This window comes from Macaca fascicularis, chromosome 19, assembly GCF_037993035.2.
Source record: "Macaca fascicularis isolate 582-1 chromosome 19, T2T-MFA8v1.1".
In the NCBI taxonomy this organism is placed as follows: domain Eukaryota; kingdom Metazoa; phylum Chordata; class Mammalia; order Primates; family Cercopithecidae; genus Macaca; species Macaca fascicularis.
The window spans coordinates 40,795,782-40,814,609 of record NC_088393.1 but is presented as its reverse complement, the minus strand read 5'-3'; the positions used below and the strand labels follow the sequence as shown (position 1 = coordinate 40,814,609).

At 55.0% G+C, this 18,828-nt stretch overlaps 1 protein-coding gene across 4 annotated transcripts in view; it reads left to right on the top strand.

The window, feature by feature from the left end:
• Positions 1-9,035: 9,035 nt before the first annotated feature.
• The window catches only part of PEPD (peptidase D), a 136,245-nt gene continuing 126,452 nt past the window's right edge, over positions 9,036-18,828 (top strand). For 3 of the 4 annotated variants that reach the window (XM_045380628.2, XM_074023080.1, XM_074023079.1), the window contains exons 1-2: positions 9,036-9,083; positions 18,454-18,637. In XM_045380628.2, the coding sequence (XP_045236563.2) occupies positions 9,067-9,083; positions 18,454-18,637 (201 nt within the window). In that variant the 5' untranslated portion in view covers positions 9,036-9,066. Of the gene's footprint in view, positions 9,191-18,453; positions 18,638-18,828 lie in introns of all 4 variants that reach the window. The other variant, XM_045380630.2, reaches the window with a different exon arrangement.

The window sequence follows — 18,828 nt, the reverse complement described above, 5'->3', positions numbered from 1 at the left end:
TCTCCGCCTCCTGGGTTCAAGCAATTCTCCAGCCTCAGCCTCCCGTGTAGCTGGGATTATGGGTGCCCACCACCATGCCTGGTTAATTTTTGTATTTTTAGTAGAGATGGAGTATTGTCATGTTGGCCAGGCTGGTCTCGAACTCCTGACCTCAGGTGATCTGCCCATCTCGGCTTCCCAAAGTGCTGGGATTACAGGCATGAGCCACTGCACCCAGCCTATTAATCTTATTAAAGATTCTGTGTAATGGGCAGGGCACCAAAGTGGGATGGGGCACCCAGCTTGGACAGTCCAAGCCTTGGTCTTGGGCAGGCATGTCCGTGGTGGGCCCCTTGTCCTCCATGAGATGAGCAACTGTATTTTACTTTGGGAAGAGTAGCTCTCTTGTTCTCTGTCAACTTTCCTGCAAGGTCCGGGTCTGTCTGATCGAAGCTAGTCTAGGGATAAACTTCCTGCTCACTGTCCCATCCAAGTCACCCATCCAGGCTACCCAGGTACAATCCCATGCTCTGTGCACCCCATGCCAGCCTTGCTTTGGTCCCCATCTGTGGCACCGCAGGCTAAGTCCCCAGGCTGGGCTCACTGGCTTGTGGTGCACGTATAGCTTCATCAACAGAATCGTTCACATTGAATTGGCTCTAGTCCCATTGGTATTACAGGGGCTCTCCAGCCCCCTTGAAAATCTGTTCTAGGAATTCCCAGGAGTTTCTGGAGTGCTTCTTACAGAAGTTCATGGAGCCCTGTCACTTCCTGTGCTTCAAGTCGGTTGCCCAGGAAGCCCCACCACGGGCACCCACCGTTCTGCACCACCACTGCTCAGCCCCAGGCATCACGCAGATGTCTGTGTGAGAAATGCTGCCTGCCAGCACCCTGAAGACAGTGCAACCACAGGGCGCATGAGCAGAATCCGGGTCCCTGCAGCCTTCTCTGCTTAGAAGCCATGCTGTGCCCCTGGCGGGGGTGAGGAGGAGAAGGTCACGCTCTCTCTCCAGGGCCACACAGCAGTGTTGCTTGGATTCTGCATTTTGTAGAGCTCCTTGTGCACACAGTCCCTGCAGCGTCTGCCCGAGCCTTCTCTCTGGGGTCATAGTCCCAGGATCTCCTCCTTCTGCCCTGTGTTGGCTATAATCATGGTCTAAAATGCTGCTGGATGCAATGGGTAAAACGATCCCTGAGAGAACTCAGGATTTGGGGACTGGCTTAGCTGGTCTCTGCTGGACTCACTCATGGGCCAGCAGTCGGCCTCAGGCTGGATAATCAAGGCTGGCAGCGCCTGTGTATCTGCCGGTTAGCAGGTTGTTGACCAGGCATCTCACCATCTAGTGAAGGCATCTTCCCATGGTGATGGTAGCAGGGCTTCCAAGAATGGCAAGAAGGTGAGCCTGGTGGAGAAGCGCCTTCCAAGCATTCCTTCTCATTTTCTAAAGTAAGTCACGTGGCCGCCCCATTCAAGGGCTGGTGAAATAGATTCTATCTCTAGATGGGAGGGGTTGAAATCACAAAAGCGGGTTGCGGATGCAGCACGGAGAAGAATTTGAGGTCAATTCTGCAATCTATTACATGTCTCTAATTCCTCTTAGAAACCTCCTTGGAGGCCATCTCTTCGCTACATGCAAATCCATGTGCACAAACAGAGCCCTGTGGCTGAAGCCCTCGACTGGACCGGAGGCCCTGGGTGTAGCCAGGGAGCTGACCCGGGAAGACTTCCTGCTCACCCTTGTTCCTCTCTCTCTCTTTAGCACTGCTGTGTTTGGCTGGACTGCCAGCCCACTTGCTTGAGGCGGTGTGGCAACCCCAGGTCCCAGCCAGTTCTCTCAAATGGGCTGAGCACTGGCCCGCTGGGCTTGGGGTTATGGACTCACTCCTTCCGTCAAGGTAGCTCTGTAGCTGAGCAGGGCTACAGTGACCTCACAGGGCATCTCCCCAACCTTCACACCTTGGAGATAAGGATGCTCATCCCTCCTCACTGCCCGCACCCCTCACATGACCACTGAAATAAGGATAGTACCCCCATGAGCCAGGGGCTGAGCTGAGTGTCTCCTGCGACACTCATCTAATCCTCTCAACAATCCTCTCAATAACGCATCGTCCCCATTTTACCAATGAGGATGCTGAGGCTCAGAGAGGTAGGGTTATTTTCCCAATGCCACACAGCAAGTACATAGCAATGCCAGGAATCGGACCTAGGTTCCCACATCCAATTCCTAACCACTGTGTCCAGGTTCTCTAATAATAAGTACTGCTAGGAATGATGGCTCATGCCTGTAATCCCAGCACTTTGGAGGCTGAGGATTGCTTAAGCCCAGGAGTTTGAGACCAGCCTAGGCAACACAGTGAGACCCCATGTCTACAAAAAACATTTTTTAAAAATTAGCTGGGGGTGGTGATGCACACCTGTAGTCCCAGCTACTTGGAAGGCTTAGGTGGGAGGATTGCTCGAGCCCAGGAGGTCGAGGCTGCAGTGAGCCATGATTGTACCACTGCACTGCAGCCTGGGGGACAGTGCAAGACCCTGTCTCAAAAACAAAAAAAATAGCGGTAAGTATCGATAAGGAAAGGGACTACCACCACATTTGCATCACGTTAAACTGTCCCCCAAGGGCCTTAGTGTTCAAGGGGTCATCTGACCCGTTGGAACTGCCCTGTCAGGGAGGTAAAGTCCATCCTGTCTTTATCTCCAAATGGGGAAAGCGAGGACCAGAGACATCAAGCTGCCAGCAGTCAAGCCCAGGCTTCTGGCTTTGAAGTCCATGCACTTCTTTCTCCACCACACAGTTTCTATTGGAGCATTTTGTGCTCGGGGATATTTATTTGGCAATGACATGGAGGCAGTGCCAGGTAAGAGCTCCAGAGCCAAGACACTGGAAATAAGCTGGGATGGCGGCACACACCTGTGGTCCTAGCTACTCAGGAGGCTGAGGCTGAAGGATCACTTGAGCCCAGCAGTTTAAGGCTGAGCTATGATGGTGCCATTGCACTACAGCCTGGGCGACAGAAGGAGACCCTGTCCCCCACCACCGCTCACAAAAAGAAAGAAAATTGTGTATCCCGTCCCCCAGCATGTAAATCAAAAATTTAAATTATACCAAACCATCAAACAAGAAACTCACACTTATGCTAAAACAAAAATAGCTGCATTCTAGACATTCTGATTGAAATATTCAGGCTTTTATCCAAGCTAAACTTTTCAAGGTTTTACTTGTGGCGGTGGGTTTTGTGTTTCTACCCCCACCCCACCCCATACACACACATCCCCACCCCCAGCAGAAGCCAAGAGGGACACGATAGCCAAGGTGTGGGATGAGACTTGGGCGCTGCAACTGGCTGTACTGCCCACCAAGAGCTCTGGGCATGCAGGGGGTGAAGCCAGGACGCTGTATCAGTCCCAGTTATGCCCAGGGGCAGAGGTGGTGGCAAGGGTCTGAGCAACCGATGGCAAGGGTCTGAGTTGCCATGTCCTGGAAGTAGCTGGTGGTGCACTCAGCTGCCAGCCTCCCTGGCTCTGCCTGTTTTCTGAGTCTGCCTCTCCTGCAACTGTGCAACTGGACAGCATTCTAATGCATTCCTCTTCTACTTGAGGTGAGACTCGGGCTGCTTGCGACAGAAAAATCCTGACAAGTTGGGGCTCAGAATGAGAAGGGACTGAACCCGAGTAGTATGCAGGTGAGCAGCAAAAGAGCCACGGGAAGGGAGAGGCTGGAGGAGAGATAAGACATTGAGGAGGAAGTGCAGACAGGGGTGGCGTCAGGAGCAATCCCAGTGGACAGAGAGGGAGGAGACACAGGTGATCTCATCTTGACAGTGGCATGGACAGAAGGACAGGCAGGTGCTTTCATGAAATGCTTCCTAAAATGACACCATCCTGGCCAGGCGCAGTGGCTCACACCTGTAATCCCAGCACTTTGGGAGGCCGAGGCAGGTGGATCACCTGAGGTCAGGAGTTCGAGACCAGCCTGGCCAACATGGTAAAATCCTGTCTCTACTAAAAATACAAAAAGTTAACCGGGTGTGGTGGCAGGCACCTGTAATCCCAGCCACTTGGGAGGCTGAGGCAGGAGAATTGCTTGAACCTGGCAGGCGGACGTTGTGGTGAGCCGAGATTGTGCCATTGCACTCCAGCCTGGGCAATGAGAGCAAAACTCCATCTCAAAAAAAAAAAAAAAAGAAAAGAAAAGAAATGACACCATCCTAAAATGACAAGCATCCTTCTTAAAATGACACCTTGAGCAGAGTCCCAAAAAGGGACAGTTGAGGCGAGGCTCAGTGGCTCATGCCTTGCAATCCTGAGGTTTGGGAAGTCGAGGCAGGAGGACGCCTTGAGGCCAGAAGTTTGAGACAAGCCTGGGCAATATAGTGAGACCCCATCTCTACAAAAAATACAAAATTAAAAAAATTAGCTGGGCATGGTGGTGCACACCTGTAGTTCCAGCTACTCAGGAGGCTGAGGCGGGAGGATTGCTTGAGCCCAGGAGTTTGAGGCTGCAGTGAGCTATGATCACAACATTGCACTCCAGCCTGGGTGACAAAACAAGGCCCCATCTCTATTAAAAAAAAAAGAAAAAAAGGAACAGTTGTGAATGCCAGCAGACACCCACTGTCTAGTCAGCGACATTCAGTCTCTTGGAGCTGGGCACAAAGACAGTCCATCCCCCTGGGGAGGTTGCTCTCCAGGTCACAAGGTATAGAACCAAATCCCCCTACTCTGGGACTTCGCACTCATACTTTTTGAAATCAGAAATTTCATCCTTTTTTTTTTAAATCAAGATCTTGATATGGGATAATAAAGTTACCAATGAATAGCCCTGCACAACATGGGAAATGTAATAAAAGGTGAAGGCAATAAAAGGTGAAGCTTCCAGTCACTCCACAGTGATACCCACTCGTAGGAAATAAAAGTAATTATCACCTGCCCAACCTGGTCGGCTCACTCTGCGTGCGCAGAAGAAAACCATTTCAGAACTTTATTTCCTATATTGAATGTCGATAATTGGATGTATTTATAAGTCTCTCTGGAAGAAAACAGCTTGTGATTTCAAGATGGGAAAACAGTCTTCCAAACAGTGAGAAACAATATATTCCCCATTTCCACACACACAAAAAGAGCTTGTTTCCTTCGATGTTTTCAGGTGCTATTGGAATGATTTGCCTTTCCGAAGCCACCGTTCCATTTCTCATCTCGAATTGCCTCATAGACCCCGGCAAAGCACTCAGCAGGGACCACTTCATCTGAGGCGGTGACGGGGGCTTCCTTGGAAAGGCCCCTCAGCTCTGCCTGCCTCTTTTCTACAGGAAGATAGATGCCCAGGTGGGCTGGGCTGAGGGAGAAAGGACAGGAGGAGTAGAACGTGATGTGGGGGCTCCTGGGAGGAAGGGGCTGATGGATGGTGGTGACAGCTGGGGTGTGGGCCTGGAGGAAGGAGCAGGCCACGCAGGCCTCTGGAGTGGGAGAGCTGTGGCTACTGCTGCAGGCCCTGCAAAAGCCCAAGGCTGGGATCGGCCAGAACCAGGATGGAGAAATGGCCTCCTGGGTATTCCACGCCCACCACTCTCCTTGCCTTCTCCCTTGGGAAGACATTGGGTTGCCATATGCCACCCTGCCCCTATCTCACACCCACAGCCCCCTCTATTCTTCCTCTTCTGTTTATTTGGTGCTGGCTTTCTGCATATAGTCTTCTATTCTCAGCAAAAGCAAACAATCGCAAAACACCCAAATGCCATCTTGTATAGGGCTTTGACCATCGGAGGCTGGTGGCCCCGTGCAGTGGATTTACTGGCTCTTATTGGCTCTTTTCAGTTCTCTCTGCTAATCCTCCTGAGCTCCTGCCAGAGAGAGGGGTCTGGATCAGCAGTTTCCAGCTCAGAATCCCCCAGGATCTCCCCATTAGCCAAGAGGAAGCAGGACCCTCGAAGCCCCGTTCTGAGGCCCTCCCAGATGGTGGGCTCCCCAGGGACAGTGTGGAGGGCTCCTCTACCTCTGTCCGCAGACCGAGGATCCTCTGGGCAAGGGCAGGGTCTGGGTCCCTGGCCCTCACAGCATGGCCAGTCCCAGAGTGGCACCGTGGGCAACAACTGGGCGGTGCGGGGCAGAACCAGCATCCAGGCTACCTCCAGTGCGGTCCCACAGAGCCTCTGATACACCAGTGCCCTCAATCCACAGCAGAAGGTGGACAGGGCTCTTCCTGGGACCTCCCCTTCATGGCCCAAGGGTGACTCGTGAGTCACAGCCTAGCAGGCCGCCACATCTGGGCCTGCCATCTCCAGGTAGCCAGCTATCAGCAGCGTCCATGGAGCTGCAAGAGTGGGGGCTAGATTGTGGGGAATGGGTGGAGGAGGGAAACCTGCCTGGACACAGTGTCCCGGGACACAAGAGGTGTCTTCCCAGGGTGAAGCTTCTTTTGCAAGTCCTGGCAGGGGCAGAGGGGGGCCTTCTGGAGAATGATGCTGGGCCGGCTACCGGGCTACCAGGCTGACCGAGTATGGACACCTCCCAGCCACCTGTAGGGTTTGATGAGGGGAGACTGTTTCAGCCAAGGGCCTGTGACCTCGGAGGCAATGCCGCGTGAGAGTGCTGCCTGGCGCGCTGCCTTGGCTGATTTACACACTCCCACTTCGACTCTTTAAAATCAATCTTCCCCCAATTGCCTCCTGGCTCCCAGCAACGTCCTGGGTCTGCCCTGCATGAATAACTACAGTCTTCTCCCATACTCTGGGCAGCTTCTGGAGCCTTTGCCAGAGCCTCTGAGGGGGAGGGGTGAGGGGGGAGGGGTGAGGGACAGCCCCATCAGAGCCTCTGATGGGGAGGAGCGAGAGGCTAGGGGCAGCCCTGCCAGAGCCTCTGATAGGGAGGGTTGAGGGGTGAGGGGCAGCCCTCCCAGTGCCCTTGATGGGGAGGGGAGAGGGCAGGGGACCTGGGTGGGCAGGGGTCATGGGCAGTGCCTCCTTATTACTGTACACAAACAAGGGAGTTCCACTCAGTTAGTGGGTGCCTTCCTCCTATTATTTTATGAGTGTTTGGGATAATGACTTTGTTTTCATATTAGTAAGCACACAGAGCTGGCAGCTGGCTTAATTTTGACATATTTTATGTCAAAAGAAATGATAGGGGGCAGGTGCAATGAGCTGGGGGGATAGGTTTTCCTTCCTTGAAGGCGCATGGAAAGCTCATTCTGCTCACCCTTTGTTATTACATATATATTTTTAAGTGCCACTTATTAGGGAGTTGAGTTTCTTAAGCTGAAGGCGGAGCTACTGCTTAATGGGGGGGTGTTCCAAGTTCTCAGGGCCCCTGGGCCAGGCAGTGGGGTGTGAATCCTTACCTCTGTTCTCCTCCCTGGAAACTGGCAAGAGGGTGGAGAGAGCTCCTCTTGGACCTTGCCTGGAGGTCAGGGACCCCTGCAAATTGCCCATGTGTTGTGGGAAGGGGTAGAAGGGATGAGTCCCCCCTCTTCCATTAGCTCTCATTTTCCTTATCTGGGTCTGGGAGGTGGGAGGGGCTATCTGGAGGGGCCACCATCCTTCTGGCAGCTTTGGCCTCTACAGACTGTGCCTGCAGGTTTGAGTGTGAAACCTGAAACCCTCTAGCAGCCTGGTGAGGTGGCCCCATTAGCTCCCCCCTGACATGGGGACAGCAGGGATGGTACTGGGCTTCCAGGTAACCGTGCTGCATGCTCTTAACTACCCTGCTTATGGCTGCCTCCCTTCTTCTGATTTAAGGGGCCTATTCTCCTCCCTGCTTCATGGGGACAAACAGCAGCTGCTTCTCCAGTCATAGCCCCTGGCTCCCACCAGCCTGGCCATGGTGACCCACATCATTGTCTCAATAAAGAAACAAGAAGCATCCCCCAATCCACAGCCTTTGATCAGAAGCCACTTCCAGCTGTGGGACAGTGGCAGGCTGGGGTCAGGAGCCCCACAGGCCTACCTGGGCCACCCATCCACCTGTCCACAGACATCTGTACACCCTTGTGTGGCCCCAGGTGCCAGGGATGCCCTCCCCCAACAGTATGGGGCCCCCTTCCTTCACATGGGCAATGAGGTCACTCCTCAGGGTATGGCTTCATGAGCTCAGCCCCCGTGTGAGCACTGTCTGGCCTCAGTTTCCTCATCTGTAAAATAGACTTAAACATAGTCTCGACCTCATAGGGCTGTGGTGAGGTTTCTATGAGCTCACATGTGCAACGCATTTGGGCCGTGCCTGTAATGCCCTGACCGTGTTGGCTGTAGGGAGGGCAGCGTCTGCTGCAGGGTCCCTACCCCTTCTCTGTAGGACTCTGCACCCAGTACCAGTGCCCAGTGGGGCAGAGAAGTAAGCCTTCTGGCAGACTCTCCTTCCTATACCCTTCTCGGCTGTGCCCACTTCTCGCCTGTCCTCCTCCCTGGCTTCCCTTCCTCCAGCTTCTCCATTCGGCAGCCCAGGAAACCTAGAAAAGATCCTACCAGACTTAACTCACAGGCCCCATAGTGGAGGCCCCGCAGGGTCTGGCCCTTACTTCCCTTAGGCTGCCCCTCTCTCGCGCACACTCTTCGGGCCGCTGCACCTTTGGAGTCCTCCAGTTGCCCTCCCGGCCTTTGCTCAAGCCCTTTCCCTTCTTAAACAAAAATCACCACCTCTGCCCCGACCCTAGCCTGAGTCAGTCTCCCTCCCCTCCTCCCACGTGGTTTTTTTATTCCTATGTGTTCTTCTCCCGGGTTGGCTGGGACGCCAGATCGGGGGCTGAACCAGAATCAAGGTGTCCTCTGCTTCAGGACCTCCCTCCCACCACGCAAAAGAGTAAGATGCTGCCCACTACCCCTACCTACTGTCTCCTGTAGGCAGCCCGCCTATTTATGCTGGTCGCGCTCTTGGGCCCGCCCCTCTCCGGGAGCCCCGCCCCTTCAGGGATCCGCCCCTCCCCAGGTACCGCCCCTTCCCGTACCGCGGAGTTTGGCTCTGGAGGAGGTGGGTCCAGGACTCCCGGCCCCACCCCCTGCCCCGCCCATTCCCCTGCTCTCACCCCGCCCCACGCATTGGGATCCGGAGGGGCTCAGCTGACGCCGCACTGCACGTGACGCCGGTGCCGGGCGAATATGGCGGCGGCCACCGGGTGAGTACTGCACCTCCCTCGCTCTTTCCCGCTGGCGTAGAGAGGGGCATGGGTGTCCCGGACGGACCGCGGGTGAGAGCCCCAACCGGGCTCGCTGAATGCCGCGGGTAGGTGCCTCTTCCCGTCGGCCCAGAGTCCGAGCGCCGGTCGGCGAGCTTCACGCTCCGAGTCAGGGTCAGCGCGGGGCCCGCAGCCCCTCTCCACCCTCCTGGCTGGCTCAGGCCCTATCTACGCGCGTCTGGCGGCCCCACTGTGTGCGGCTGCGGTGGGGGCTGGGGTCGACACGCATGTTCGCTGCCAAGACCCCCAGGTGGGAGGGCGGTGTTGCGAGGACCGCAGGCACCGGGCGCTTCCCGGAGGAGGCGGTATTTGAGACGGACTTGGAATTCCCTTTTCCCCGCAGGGCACGTCCACATTTCTTTCAGGGGCCAAATGTCACCTCCTCAGGGAATCCTTCTCTAACCATCTATCCCACTTTTTGTGCCCTTCTCATTACCTGATAAACTATATAGAGCATTGTTTGTATTTGTTCATCATCTTCTCTGCATTTAGAGTGCAAGGGCAGGTCCGTTAACCTGGTTCTCACTAGCCTAGTGCCTTGCACACAGTAGGTGCTCCATACTGGGCTGAATGAAAGAAGGCTGAGTGGTCCTAGTGGGAGGAAGGGTGGACAGATGGGTTTACCGGAGCGTTGGGCGGAATCTCCCAGATAGGGAGCATCTGAGCCCAGGGTAAGGGACAAAGGTTGAGAGTTCAGAGTGTTCTGGGGACAGGGGTGCATGCCTGGGGCTGGAAGGTGTGGTATTCCAGGTGGATTCTTCAGACTTTGCCCTGAGGGGCTGGAAGGGTTTTGTTACAAGCTGCTGGATCTGTTTTAAAAGAGTAGGCTCCCCTGAGCTATGTGTGAGTTCAGTGGGAGAAGGTGTGGGTCTGGTGGCTCAGTGGGGTAGAAGGGGCTTGGTGTAGGAGGGGGCAGTATTTCAGATGCCAGGTTGGAAACTGAGGTCAGAATGGGGGAATCTAGTGGACTGAATGCATCTCTCTTTTTAAGATGCGGGGAAAATGGCAACAGAAAGTGGGTTCTCAGTTGGCCCCCACGGTTGAGGGAGCTTAGAACATACAAATCAAACATTCTGTGGGCACCTGCTGTATTCTGGGAATAGCATTGGGCCTTCCCTTAGGTACTCACAGGCCACTGGAGTAGATGGACACATGGGACTCTGTCATCCATCTGCTTGCCTGTGGTGTTGGCATTTGCAAAGGAGGGACATGGACTCTGAGCTCAGGGAAAGTGCGGGAAGGCTTCACTCCCTGGATAACTTTTGTGCTTATCCTTCAGCAATGAGACTCCCTTTGGGTAGAGAACAGTGCAGACAAAGTCTCAGATGGGTGTCAAGGAACTCAGGGTCAGATCTTTGAATCCAGCCTGTGACCCTTTTAAAGGGTAGAATGAGCAGACTGGTGCCCAGCTGTGGGTGTGCTGTCTCTCTGTTTAGGCTGGCTTGGTGCTCACAGGGAGTGCCAGGGGTTGCATTTGGGTTCAGGACTCCAAGCTGGCCTGAGACCTGCTGCTCTCCTGCAGGAACCAAGCTGATGTCTGGATGGGAGCAAGTCTGGAACTGACTGGATCCTGGAATGAGAGCTTTTCTTTTTCTCTTTCTTTTTTTGTTTTTGTTTTTTTTGAGACGGAGTTTTGCTCTTGTTGCCCAGGCTGGAGTGCAACGGCACGATCTCGGGTCACTGCAACCTCTGCCTCCCGGGTTCAAGTGATTCTTCTGCCTTAGCCTCCCGAGTAGCTGGAATTACAGGCTTGTGCCACCACGCCCAGCTCATTTTTTGTATTTTCAGTAGAGATGGGGTTTCACCATGTTGGCCAGACTGGTCTCGAACTCCTGACCTCAGGTGATCCACCCACCTCGGCCTCCCAAAGTGCTAGGATTACAGGTGTGAGCCACCGCGCCTGGTCCCAGAATGAGAGCTTTTCTAGCAGAACGATTTCTCTGGGCCACCACACAGGGTGGGTGAGGGAGGCAAAACAGAGTGGCAGTGTCATGCGCGTCCATGTGAAGAGACCACCAAACAGACTTTGTGTGAGCAACATGGCTGCTTATTTCACCGGGGTGCAGGCGGGCTGAGTCCGAAAAGAGAACGAAGGGAGATAAGGGCGGGGCCGTTTTATAGGATTTGGGTAGGTAAAGGAAAATTACAGTCAAAGGGGGCTTGTTCTCTGGCGGGTGGGAGTGGGGGTTACAAGGTGCTCAGTGGGGGAGCTTTTTGAGCCAGGATAAGCCAGGAAAAGGAATTTCACAAGATAATATCATTGCTTAAGGCAAGGACCGGCCATTTTCACTTTTGTGGTGGAATGTCATCCTTTAAGGCGAGGCAGGGCATTTGCACTTCTTTTATGATTCTTCAGTTACTTCAGGCCATCTGGGCGTAAATGTGCAAGTCACAGGGGATGCGATGGCTTGGCTTGGGCTCAGAGGCCTGACAGGCAAGTCTTAGAGAGGTGTGCTATTGAGAGGGTGTGGGAGCTTCCAGAGCCTGGCAGTCTTCTTAGGGAAGAGCCATCCCAGTCTGGTATGGGGCTTTCCCGTGGGTACTTTGAGCCTGAGGTTGACCCCAGTGGCTTCCTTAAGAGCAGATCGATTAAGTATGTTTCCGGCTCAGCTCCCAGCTGCACCCACAGGACAGATCATAGAGTCAGGCATAACGAGGCATGACGCCAGCAAGTCACGGCGTGGCCATGGGCTCCCTGGGAGTTGGATTTAGTTGTCTTTAGAATCCTACCAGAGCCTGGGACAGAAGGTGTCCATGAGAGTTCCAGGTGACTGGGGTGTGCCCCATATGATTTGGGTTTGGGGAGTAGGGGAAGCCCTAAACTAGCATCTCAGATTCAATTTGAAACTCAAGAATCTACTCTGGGAGTGTTTCAGGGTTGATCCTACTTTCTCTTGCTAGTCTGGGTATAGGCTTCAGGTTGAGACAGAGTCCTGTGACGTCACCTCCCATCCCCTCATGGAGAGGGGTCCCTATCCCATGGCACTTGGTGGCACTGCTGTCTCCTTGAGCCATGCTTTGAGCATTCCACAGACAGGGTTGATAATTTGAAATATCTCAGCTCCAGCCAGACCTGTCTGCATCTGCTCCCCCACATGGCTTTTTCCATTCCTTTCTTCCCTTGCACACTCACCTGCTATCCCTGGAATGCTCTTGTCCTCTGTGTGATTGTTCACATTTTTGCAGGCCCAGCTCAGATGGTTCCCTTTCCCAGAAGCCTTTCCCAGCCCTCCGGTAAAGGCTTAGTGCTCAGAACTCCAGAGCACTCGGTTTTCTCCCCAGCAGGACACATTTCCACGTCTGCCCATTGTGGATTAGGAGTTACTTCCCTTCATGCCTCTCTTAGCATCCTTAGAGCCCAGGGGTTCTGTTGTACCCTCAGGGCCAGTCTGTGGCTGCCCTGTGATTGGTGCTTGGTGAAATGAATGAAAAGGGGATTTACTCTAAATTAGTACAGCATCCCATTGTGCTTTCCTGGGAGACTCCTAGTGATTGAGGGAAGGAGTCACGGTGACAGAATTCCGAGGAATAGGATGAAGAAATAGCTTTAATTCTTTCACTGAGTGGCTCCCAGGAGCTGTTGCAGAGCCAGAAAGAGGCAATAGGTGAGCTGCCCTGGGCGTGTACCTGTTGGGCCATAGGTTACACTGGAGTCAGCATTCTTCTGGAGAGTCTGCTGCAGGACTCAGATTGTGGGTCACGAGCCCGACCCCACCCTAATGTGAACCTTGCGCTCCAGGAGCAGAAGACTCAGGCCGACTCTGGGGGCTGGGGATGGGTGGGCTTGTGGGAGGCAGGCTGGCCACTGAGTGTCCTTCCCTGGCTCTTCTCCAGGTCCTGACTCCACACAGCCCTCTCTTGGTTTCTGTGTATGCTGAGAGGTGCAAGGTGGAAGATGCTGGTCAGTTGCCTCAAGGTCCTCTCCGGCTGTGGCAACCCTCTCCAGCTTGGCGCTTACGGTCAGACACCCAGTGGGCTGCCCGAGCGTCTGTCTGGTGCCTGGCCCCACGCTGGAGGCTGAGGGGAGGAGGTGGCTGGTCCTTGGCTGGCCTCTCCTGCTGGGAGTTTAGCGGTGTGGCCCTATCTAGAAGTGGCTCCATATTCTTTTTTTTTTTTCTGAGAAGGAGTCTTGCACTGTCACCCGGGCTGGAGTACAATGGCATGATCACGGCTCACTGCGACCTCCGCCTGCCGGGTTCAAGCAGTTCTTCTGCCTTAGCCTCCTGAGGAGCTGGGATTACAGGTGCCTGCCACCACGCCTGGCCATTTTTTTTGTAGTTTTAGTAGAGATGGGGTTTCATTATGTTGGCCAGGCTGGTCTCGAACTCCTGACCTCGTGATCCACCCACCTCAACCTCCCAAAGTGCCTTGTTTACAGGCGTGAGCCACCGCGCCTGGCCAGTGACTCCACATTCTAGTGCAGAGATTTTTCCTTGTCTGTGTGGTGGACCCCACGGGCATCAGTGAAACCTACGCACCATTCTTGGCATCATGTTTTTTTTTTTTTTTTTTTTTTTTTTTTTTGAGAGGGAGTCTGGCTCTGTCGCCCAGGCTGGAGTGCAGTGGCTTGATCTCGGCTCACTGCAACCTCTGCCTCCCAGGTTCAAGTGATTCTCCTGCCTCAGCCTCCCGAGTGGCTGGGATTATAGGTGTGCGCCACTATGCCCGGCTAATTTTTGTATTTTTAGTAGAGACAGGGTTTCACTATGTTGGCCAGGCTGGTTTCGAACTCCTGACATCAGGTGGTTCGCCCGTGTTGGCCTCCCAAAATGTTGGGATTATAGGTGTGAGCCACCGTGCCTGGCTGGCATAATGTTTTTAAATGCATGAAATAAGTACAGAATATTTCAAAAATAAAACCCAATTATTTGGAAATACAGTTATCAAAATGTTACATAAATTTGAGACAGGGTCTTGCCCTGTCCCCCAGGCTGGACTATAGTGTTGGGACCTCTGTTCACTGTAGTCTCTGCCTCCAGGGCTCAAGCAATCCTCCCGCCTCAGCCTCCCGGGTAGCTGGGACCGCAACCACAAGCCACCATTCCTGGCTAATTTTTGTGTTTTCGGTAGAGATGGGGTTTTGCCATGTTGCCCATTCTGGTCTCAAATTCCTGCCTCCCACAGTGCTGGGATTATAGGCATGAGCCACTGCGCCTGGCCCAACTACTTTAATTTTGAAGTTGTGAGGTGCAAAGTGATATTTCGAGATACTGCAACAGCAATAATGTGATATTAAAATACCTTTGATTTTTGCTGGTGACAGATTAACATGCATTGCTGACACTGAGTAGTTTGTTACTTATGTGAATAATTGAAGAAAATGTAAATTTGAATTGGAGGTTAGAGAAAATAAAGGTATAGCTTTTTCCCATCCAGGTAGATGGAGCCCCTGATTTTGAGGATGAATCCTTGGGGGTCCCTAGGCCTTAGGTAAGAGCCCTGCAGTTGGCTGTTAAGGAGAGGGTGGCCCGGTACTGACACGGGGGTGTGGGTTGTATGGAGACAGGGACGGCTTGCAGGGGCAGTGGCATCCTACCCTCCTTGGGGACTGGCCTCAGTCTCGGTCACTCTGTTCTTGGTCCCGGGCTGCTGACCGGGTCTTGGTTGTTGCCAGGGCAGCGGGGAACCTGGCCTCTGGGTCTCCGAGACTTGTTCTGTGGGTCTCTGAGGCTCTGGAGCTCTTGTGCCCTGTCTGCAGCAAAGCATGGCTTATTTTCTTGGGACCTGGGGATGATAATGGCTTTTGCCTTTTAAATTCCGGGTGCCACTTAACGAAAGCTGCAGCAGAAACCTGTTGGAGATGTTTTATTGGTGCTGCATTTGCTGAATTTGCAGGAAGAATTCATCTGTGTTGGCTCTGAGCCTGACAGTCTCTCTGGGGGTTTGGTTTCTGCCATGAGAAATCAAAGGGCATGTCTCTATAAAACTTTATTCCTTGGTGTCTTGTAATTAATGACTGTAGCGTATTGCCCTGCCTCGTGGCTCAGGCTAGCCCTTCTCATGCCCAGAGCCCTGCACAGGGTGGGTTCTGTTCTGGCGGAGCCCTGTGGAGAAGTAAGCATGGTTGTAGATTTTTTTGTTGTTGTTGTTGAGACGGAGTCTCGCTCTGTCACCCAGGCTGGAGTGCTGTGGCTGGATCTCAGCTCACTGCAAGCTCCACCTCCCAGGTTCATGCTATTCTCCTGCCTCAGCCTCCTGAGTAGCTGGGACTACAGGCTCCCGCCACCGCGCCCGGCTGTGGTTGTAGATTTTCTTTGCAGTGGCAGCTGAGTGCTCAAGGAGAAGGTGGCTTATCAAGTTTTCTGCTCAGCCCTTGGGATCCCAGTCCGTGTGCCCTGAGAAATTTCAGTCTCTCAGAAGGTTCTGAACAAGGGGAAGGCCAGCCCTTCTTCGAGCATTGCAGGTGGGGGCCAGGCTGGTGGCTGAGGATGGGCATTTTCGGCCGGTCATGCTGTTCGACGGCTGTTGCTGAGGCTGTCCATAGCAGGTCCTCAGTGTCATTGCCCCTGTGCTGTTGGGGACTCTGCAGAGATAAGTTTTGCCCCTGTGCCCATCCCACCATGGGCTTTCCCGAGTGAAGGGAAAGGGCATGGGAGGCTGTGGGGGACATGTGAGCACAAGGTGCTGGTGACTGCACTTTCAGTTCCCGACGGCATGGCCATCTGGGATGTGGTCATGTTTACAAACTCTCACCGACTTCCCTCTGCCCTTTCATCCCGATGGCTGAGTGTGGCAGAAAAGCAGCCCCAGCCCAGAGGAAGCTCTGGCTGCTGGTGTCCACCCAGCCACCTGTTCACCCTCCTGGGAGGGTAGGAAGGGCATGTGGGGGAGTGGGAGGGGGCTCTGGTTATGTCAGCATGTGCGGCTGCTTCTGACCCTCTACCCTTCCTGGGCGGGCTGGGGCTCCAGGGCTGCTTCCTGCCCGGCTGCGGCTGATGTGGCATCTTCTCATCCCACAGCTGTGTGTGTGGCCCTGTGTGTCATTCAGCAGATATGTGTTGAGCGTTTGCTGTGTGTCGGGCAAGGTGCCAGGTGAGGGCATGGCAGTGACCGAGGCAACCTGGAGCTCCATCTCCCAGTGTTTCCACCCGAGGGGGTGGACTGGAGAACACCAGGAAGCACCAGGCAGCACCCACTGCATTTAGGTTGGAAGGTGCTGAGTGCTAAGCGTTGTCTTGGCCAGGGACCTGGCCCCACATTAGGTGTTTACTCCAGGGGGCCACTAAGGAGAGTGGAGAGTGGGGACAATATGCAGAGCTGTGCGCACGTTAGGGGAACCCAGGAAAGAAGAGTGGGGAACCTGGTCAGAAACCCAGCAAGGGCCGTGCTGTGGGGCAGGGTGGCCTCATCAGAGCAGTGGCCCTGGATGGAGAGGTGCCCCCAGCCGTTTAGTTCCAGGGTCCCCAGGGAGGGAGCCAGGGGAGTGGATCCACTGTCCTCCTCCTCCTCCTCCTCCTGCCCCCAGCCTCTTGTGCCTGCCATAGGCTCAGCACGCCTGGAGGCAGGAGGCAGCATGCACGCTGAGGAGGTTGGGTGGGTCAGCCTCTGGGCACAGTGCAGGGGGGTGTATCTGGAGAGCAAGTGAGGAAACCTCAGGCCAGGGACTAGTAGGGGGTTGGGCAAGGAGAAGAGTTGCAGGTTCAAAGAGGGAGGCTGGGGAAGACCATCCTGAGAAGGTCGTATTGGAGCCAAGATGTGCAGGAGGTGTCACCTGCTTGTGTGACCCTGGCAGGAGGGTCAGGGCCTCTGAGGGTCCCATGTGAGGTGAGTGTAAGAGGTGCCCCAGGCAGCTTCACGGTGCTGCACTGTGAGGGCAGGTTTCATCCGCAGCTTCACTGCAGTTCCTGAGCAGCCCTCTCTGCTCTCACCAGCTCTGGAACGTCCCTGCCTCCTTGACCTCCGTGCCCACCCACTGTCCCCTGGCTGGAGAGCCTGCAGGGGCTCCCTCCTGCATACCCCGCCCCTGCTTACTCCTCCTCCACCTCATCCCCATTGTCTCTCCACGCCCGCCCCGGCCTCCAGCCTGCTTGCTGGGACCACTGTCTGTTTATTCATTCATTCCATAGATGCCGACACCTGCTCTGTCCCTGCCTTGAGGAAGCTTACATGTTACCCTGAGGGCCAGCAAACAAATAAATGAAGAGTGATGGGGATTCTAGAGAGACGTGAAGAGAGCTGGGGGGTGGGGTGGGTAGGAAAGGGGCATTTCTGCAGAGGCTGGGTAAAAGGGCCCTTGGGAAGAGCATTCCCCACAGGGCACCGCAGCGGCAAAGGCTGGAGTGTTCTGGCTGTTTAGGGATGAGCGAGGATGCCCGTGCTGCAGCAGAGGAAACCAAGGGTGAACTGGGGGCCTGGATCCCTCGTGGCTGGGGAGTGAAGTCTGCACTCAGAGAAGCCAGCCAGCACGGGGTCGGGCAGGGAGTGTGTGCTGGGATTGGCATTTCGAAAGGGCCATTCTGGCAGAAGGTGCAGACCAGGCTGTGGGGAAGCTGGGGCCAAGAGCGCCACTGAGAGTTGCCTGCAGTTGTCCAGACGGGACATGGGGCGGTGGCCCTGGGGATGGGGATGTGCATTGAGGGTAGAGTCCAGACCTTGCTGGTGGCCAGGAGGTGGGATGAGATAGGAGGTCAGGATGGCCTGCAGGACTGTCCAGGCGCAGGTGCTTTGTGTCGGGGGAGGCTGGGGAGGAGCGGCTTTGGTTCAGGGCCATCTTCTGCCTGCTGAGGGTAGCCGATGGGTCTGTGAGTCTGGAGCCGGACGTCATTGGTCTGCAGATGGAGATGGTCCTTTGAGCTGAGGGACTGGGTGAGCTCAGTTGAGCTGAGGGAAGGAGCCGGTTAGGGAAGAGGCCCCAGGGTTGGGCCAAGCTGGGCTCCAGCAGGGAGGTTGAGCTGGGAGCTGGGGGCCTGGCTGGTAGGGAGCCTGGGCCAGCTGCTGTTGGGGAGGGTTTCCACAGAGAGAGTGGCCCCCAGGGTCATGGGCACCAATGCAGCAGGACTGGGGACCTGCTGCAGATTCAGGAGTGTGCAGTCCCTGTGGCCTGCTGGGCAGTTGGTTGGGGGGCAGAGGAGCAGGGGGGTGGAGTCAGGACAGCATGGATGATGGAGGGGAGACAAGCCCCTGTGGTCCTCAGGGGGACCAGTGAGGAGCTATTTCTGGGTCAAAAGCAGGTAGAGCTCGGGCAGCTTGCCCTGTGCTGATGGGGGTCCCACGGCAGTCTCGGGCCTCCGGTCACCCCGATCTCAGGTGTGGGCATGCTTGGAGATGCTAACAGAGGCCTGTGTGGCTGTGTGTGCTCTTGCCTCTGCAGACCCTCGTTTTGGCTGGGGAATGAAACCCTGAAGGTGCCGCTGGCGCTCTTTGCCTTGAACCGGCAGCGCCTGTGTGAGCGGCTGCGGAAGAACCCCGCTGTGCAGGCCGGCTCTGTCGTGGTCCTGCAGGGCGGGGAGGAGACTCAGCGCTACTGCACCGACACCGGGGTCCTCTTCCGCCAGGTGAGCCTGCCCCCTTGGCTGCAGGTGAGCAGGCCTGTGATGGGGCCGCTTGCCTGAGCAGGAGTTGGAGGCCCCAGCTTGGCCAGAGCTGCCTTTTGTGGCCCTCCCTGAGCCTCCGTTTCCTCGCCTGGGAAGTGGTCCAGGGGCTCCTTGAAGATGTAGAACTTGAAGATGTGGGGCGGCAGGTGGCC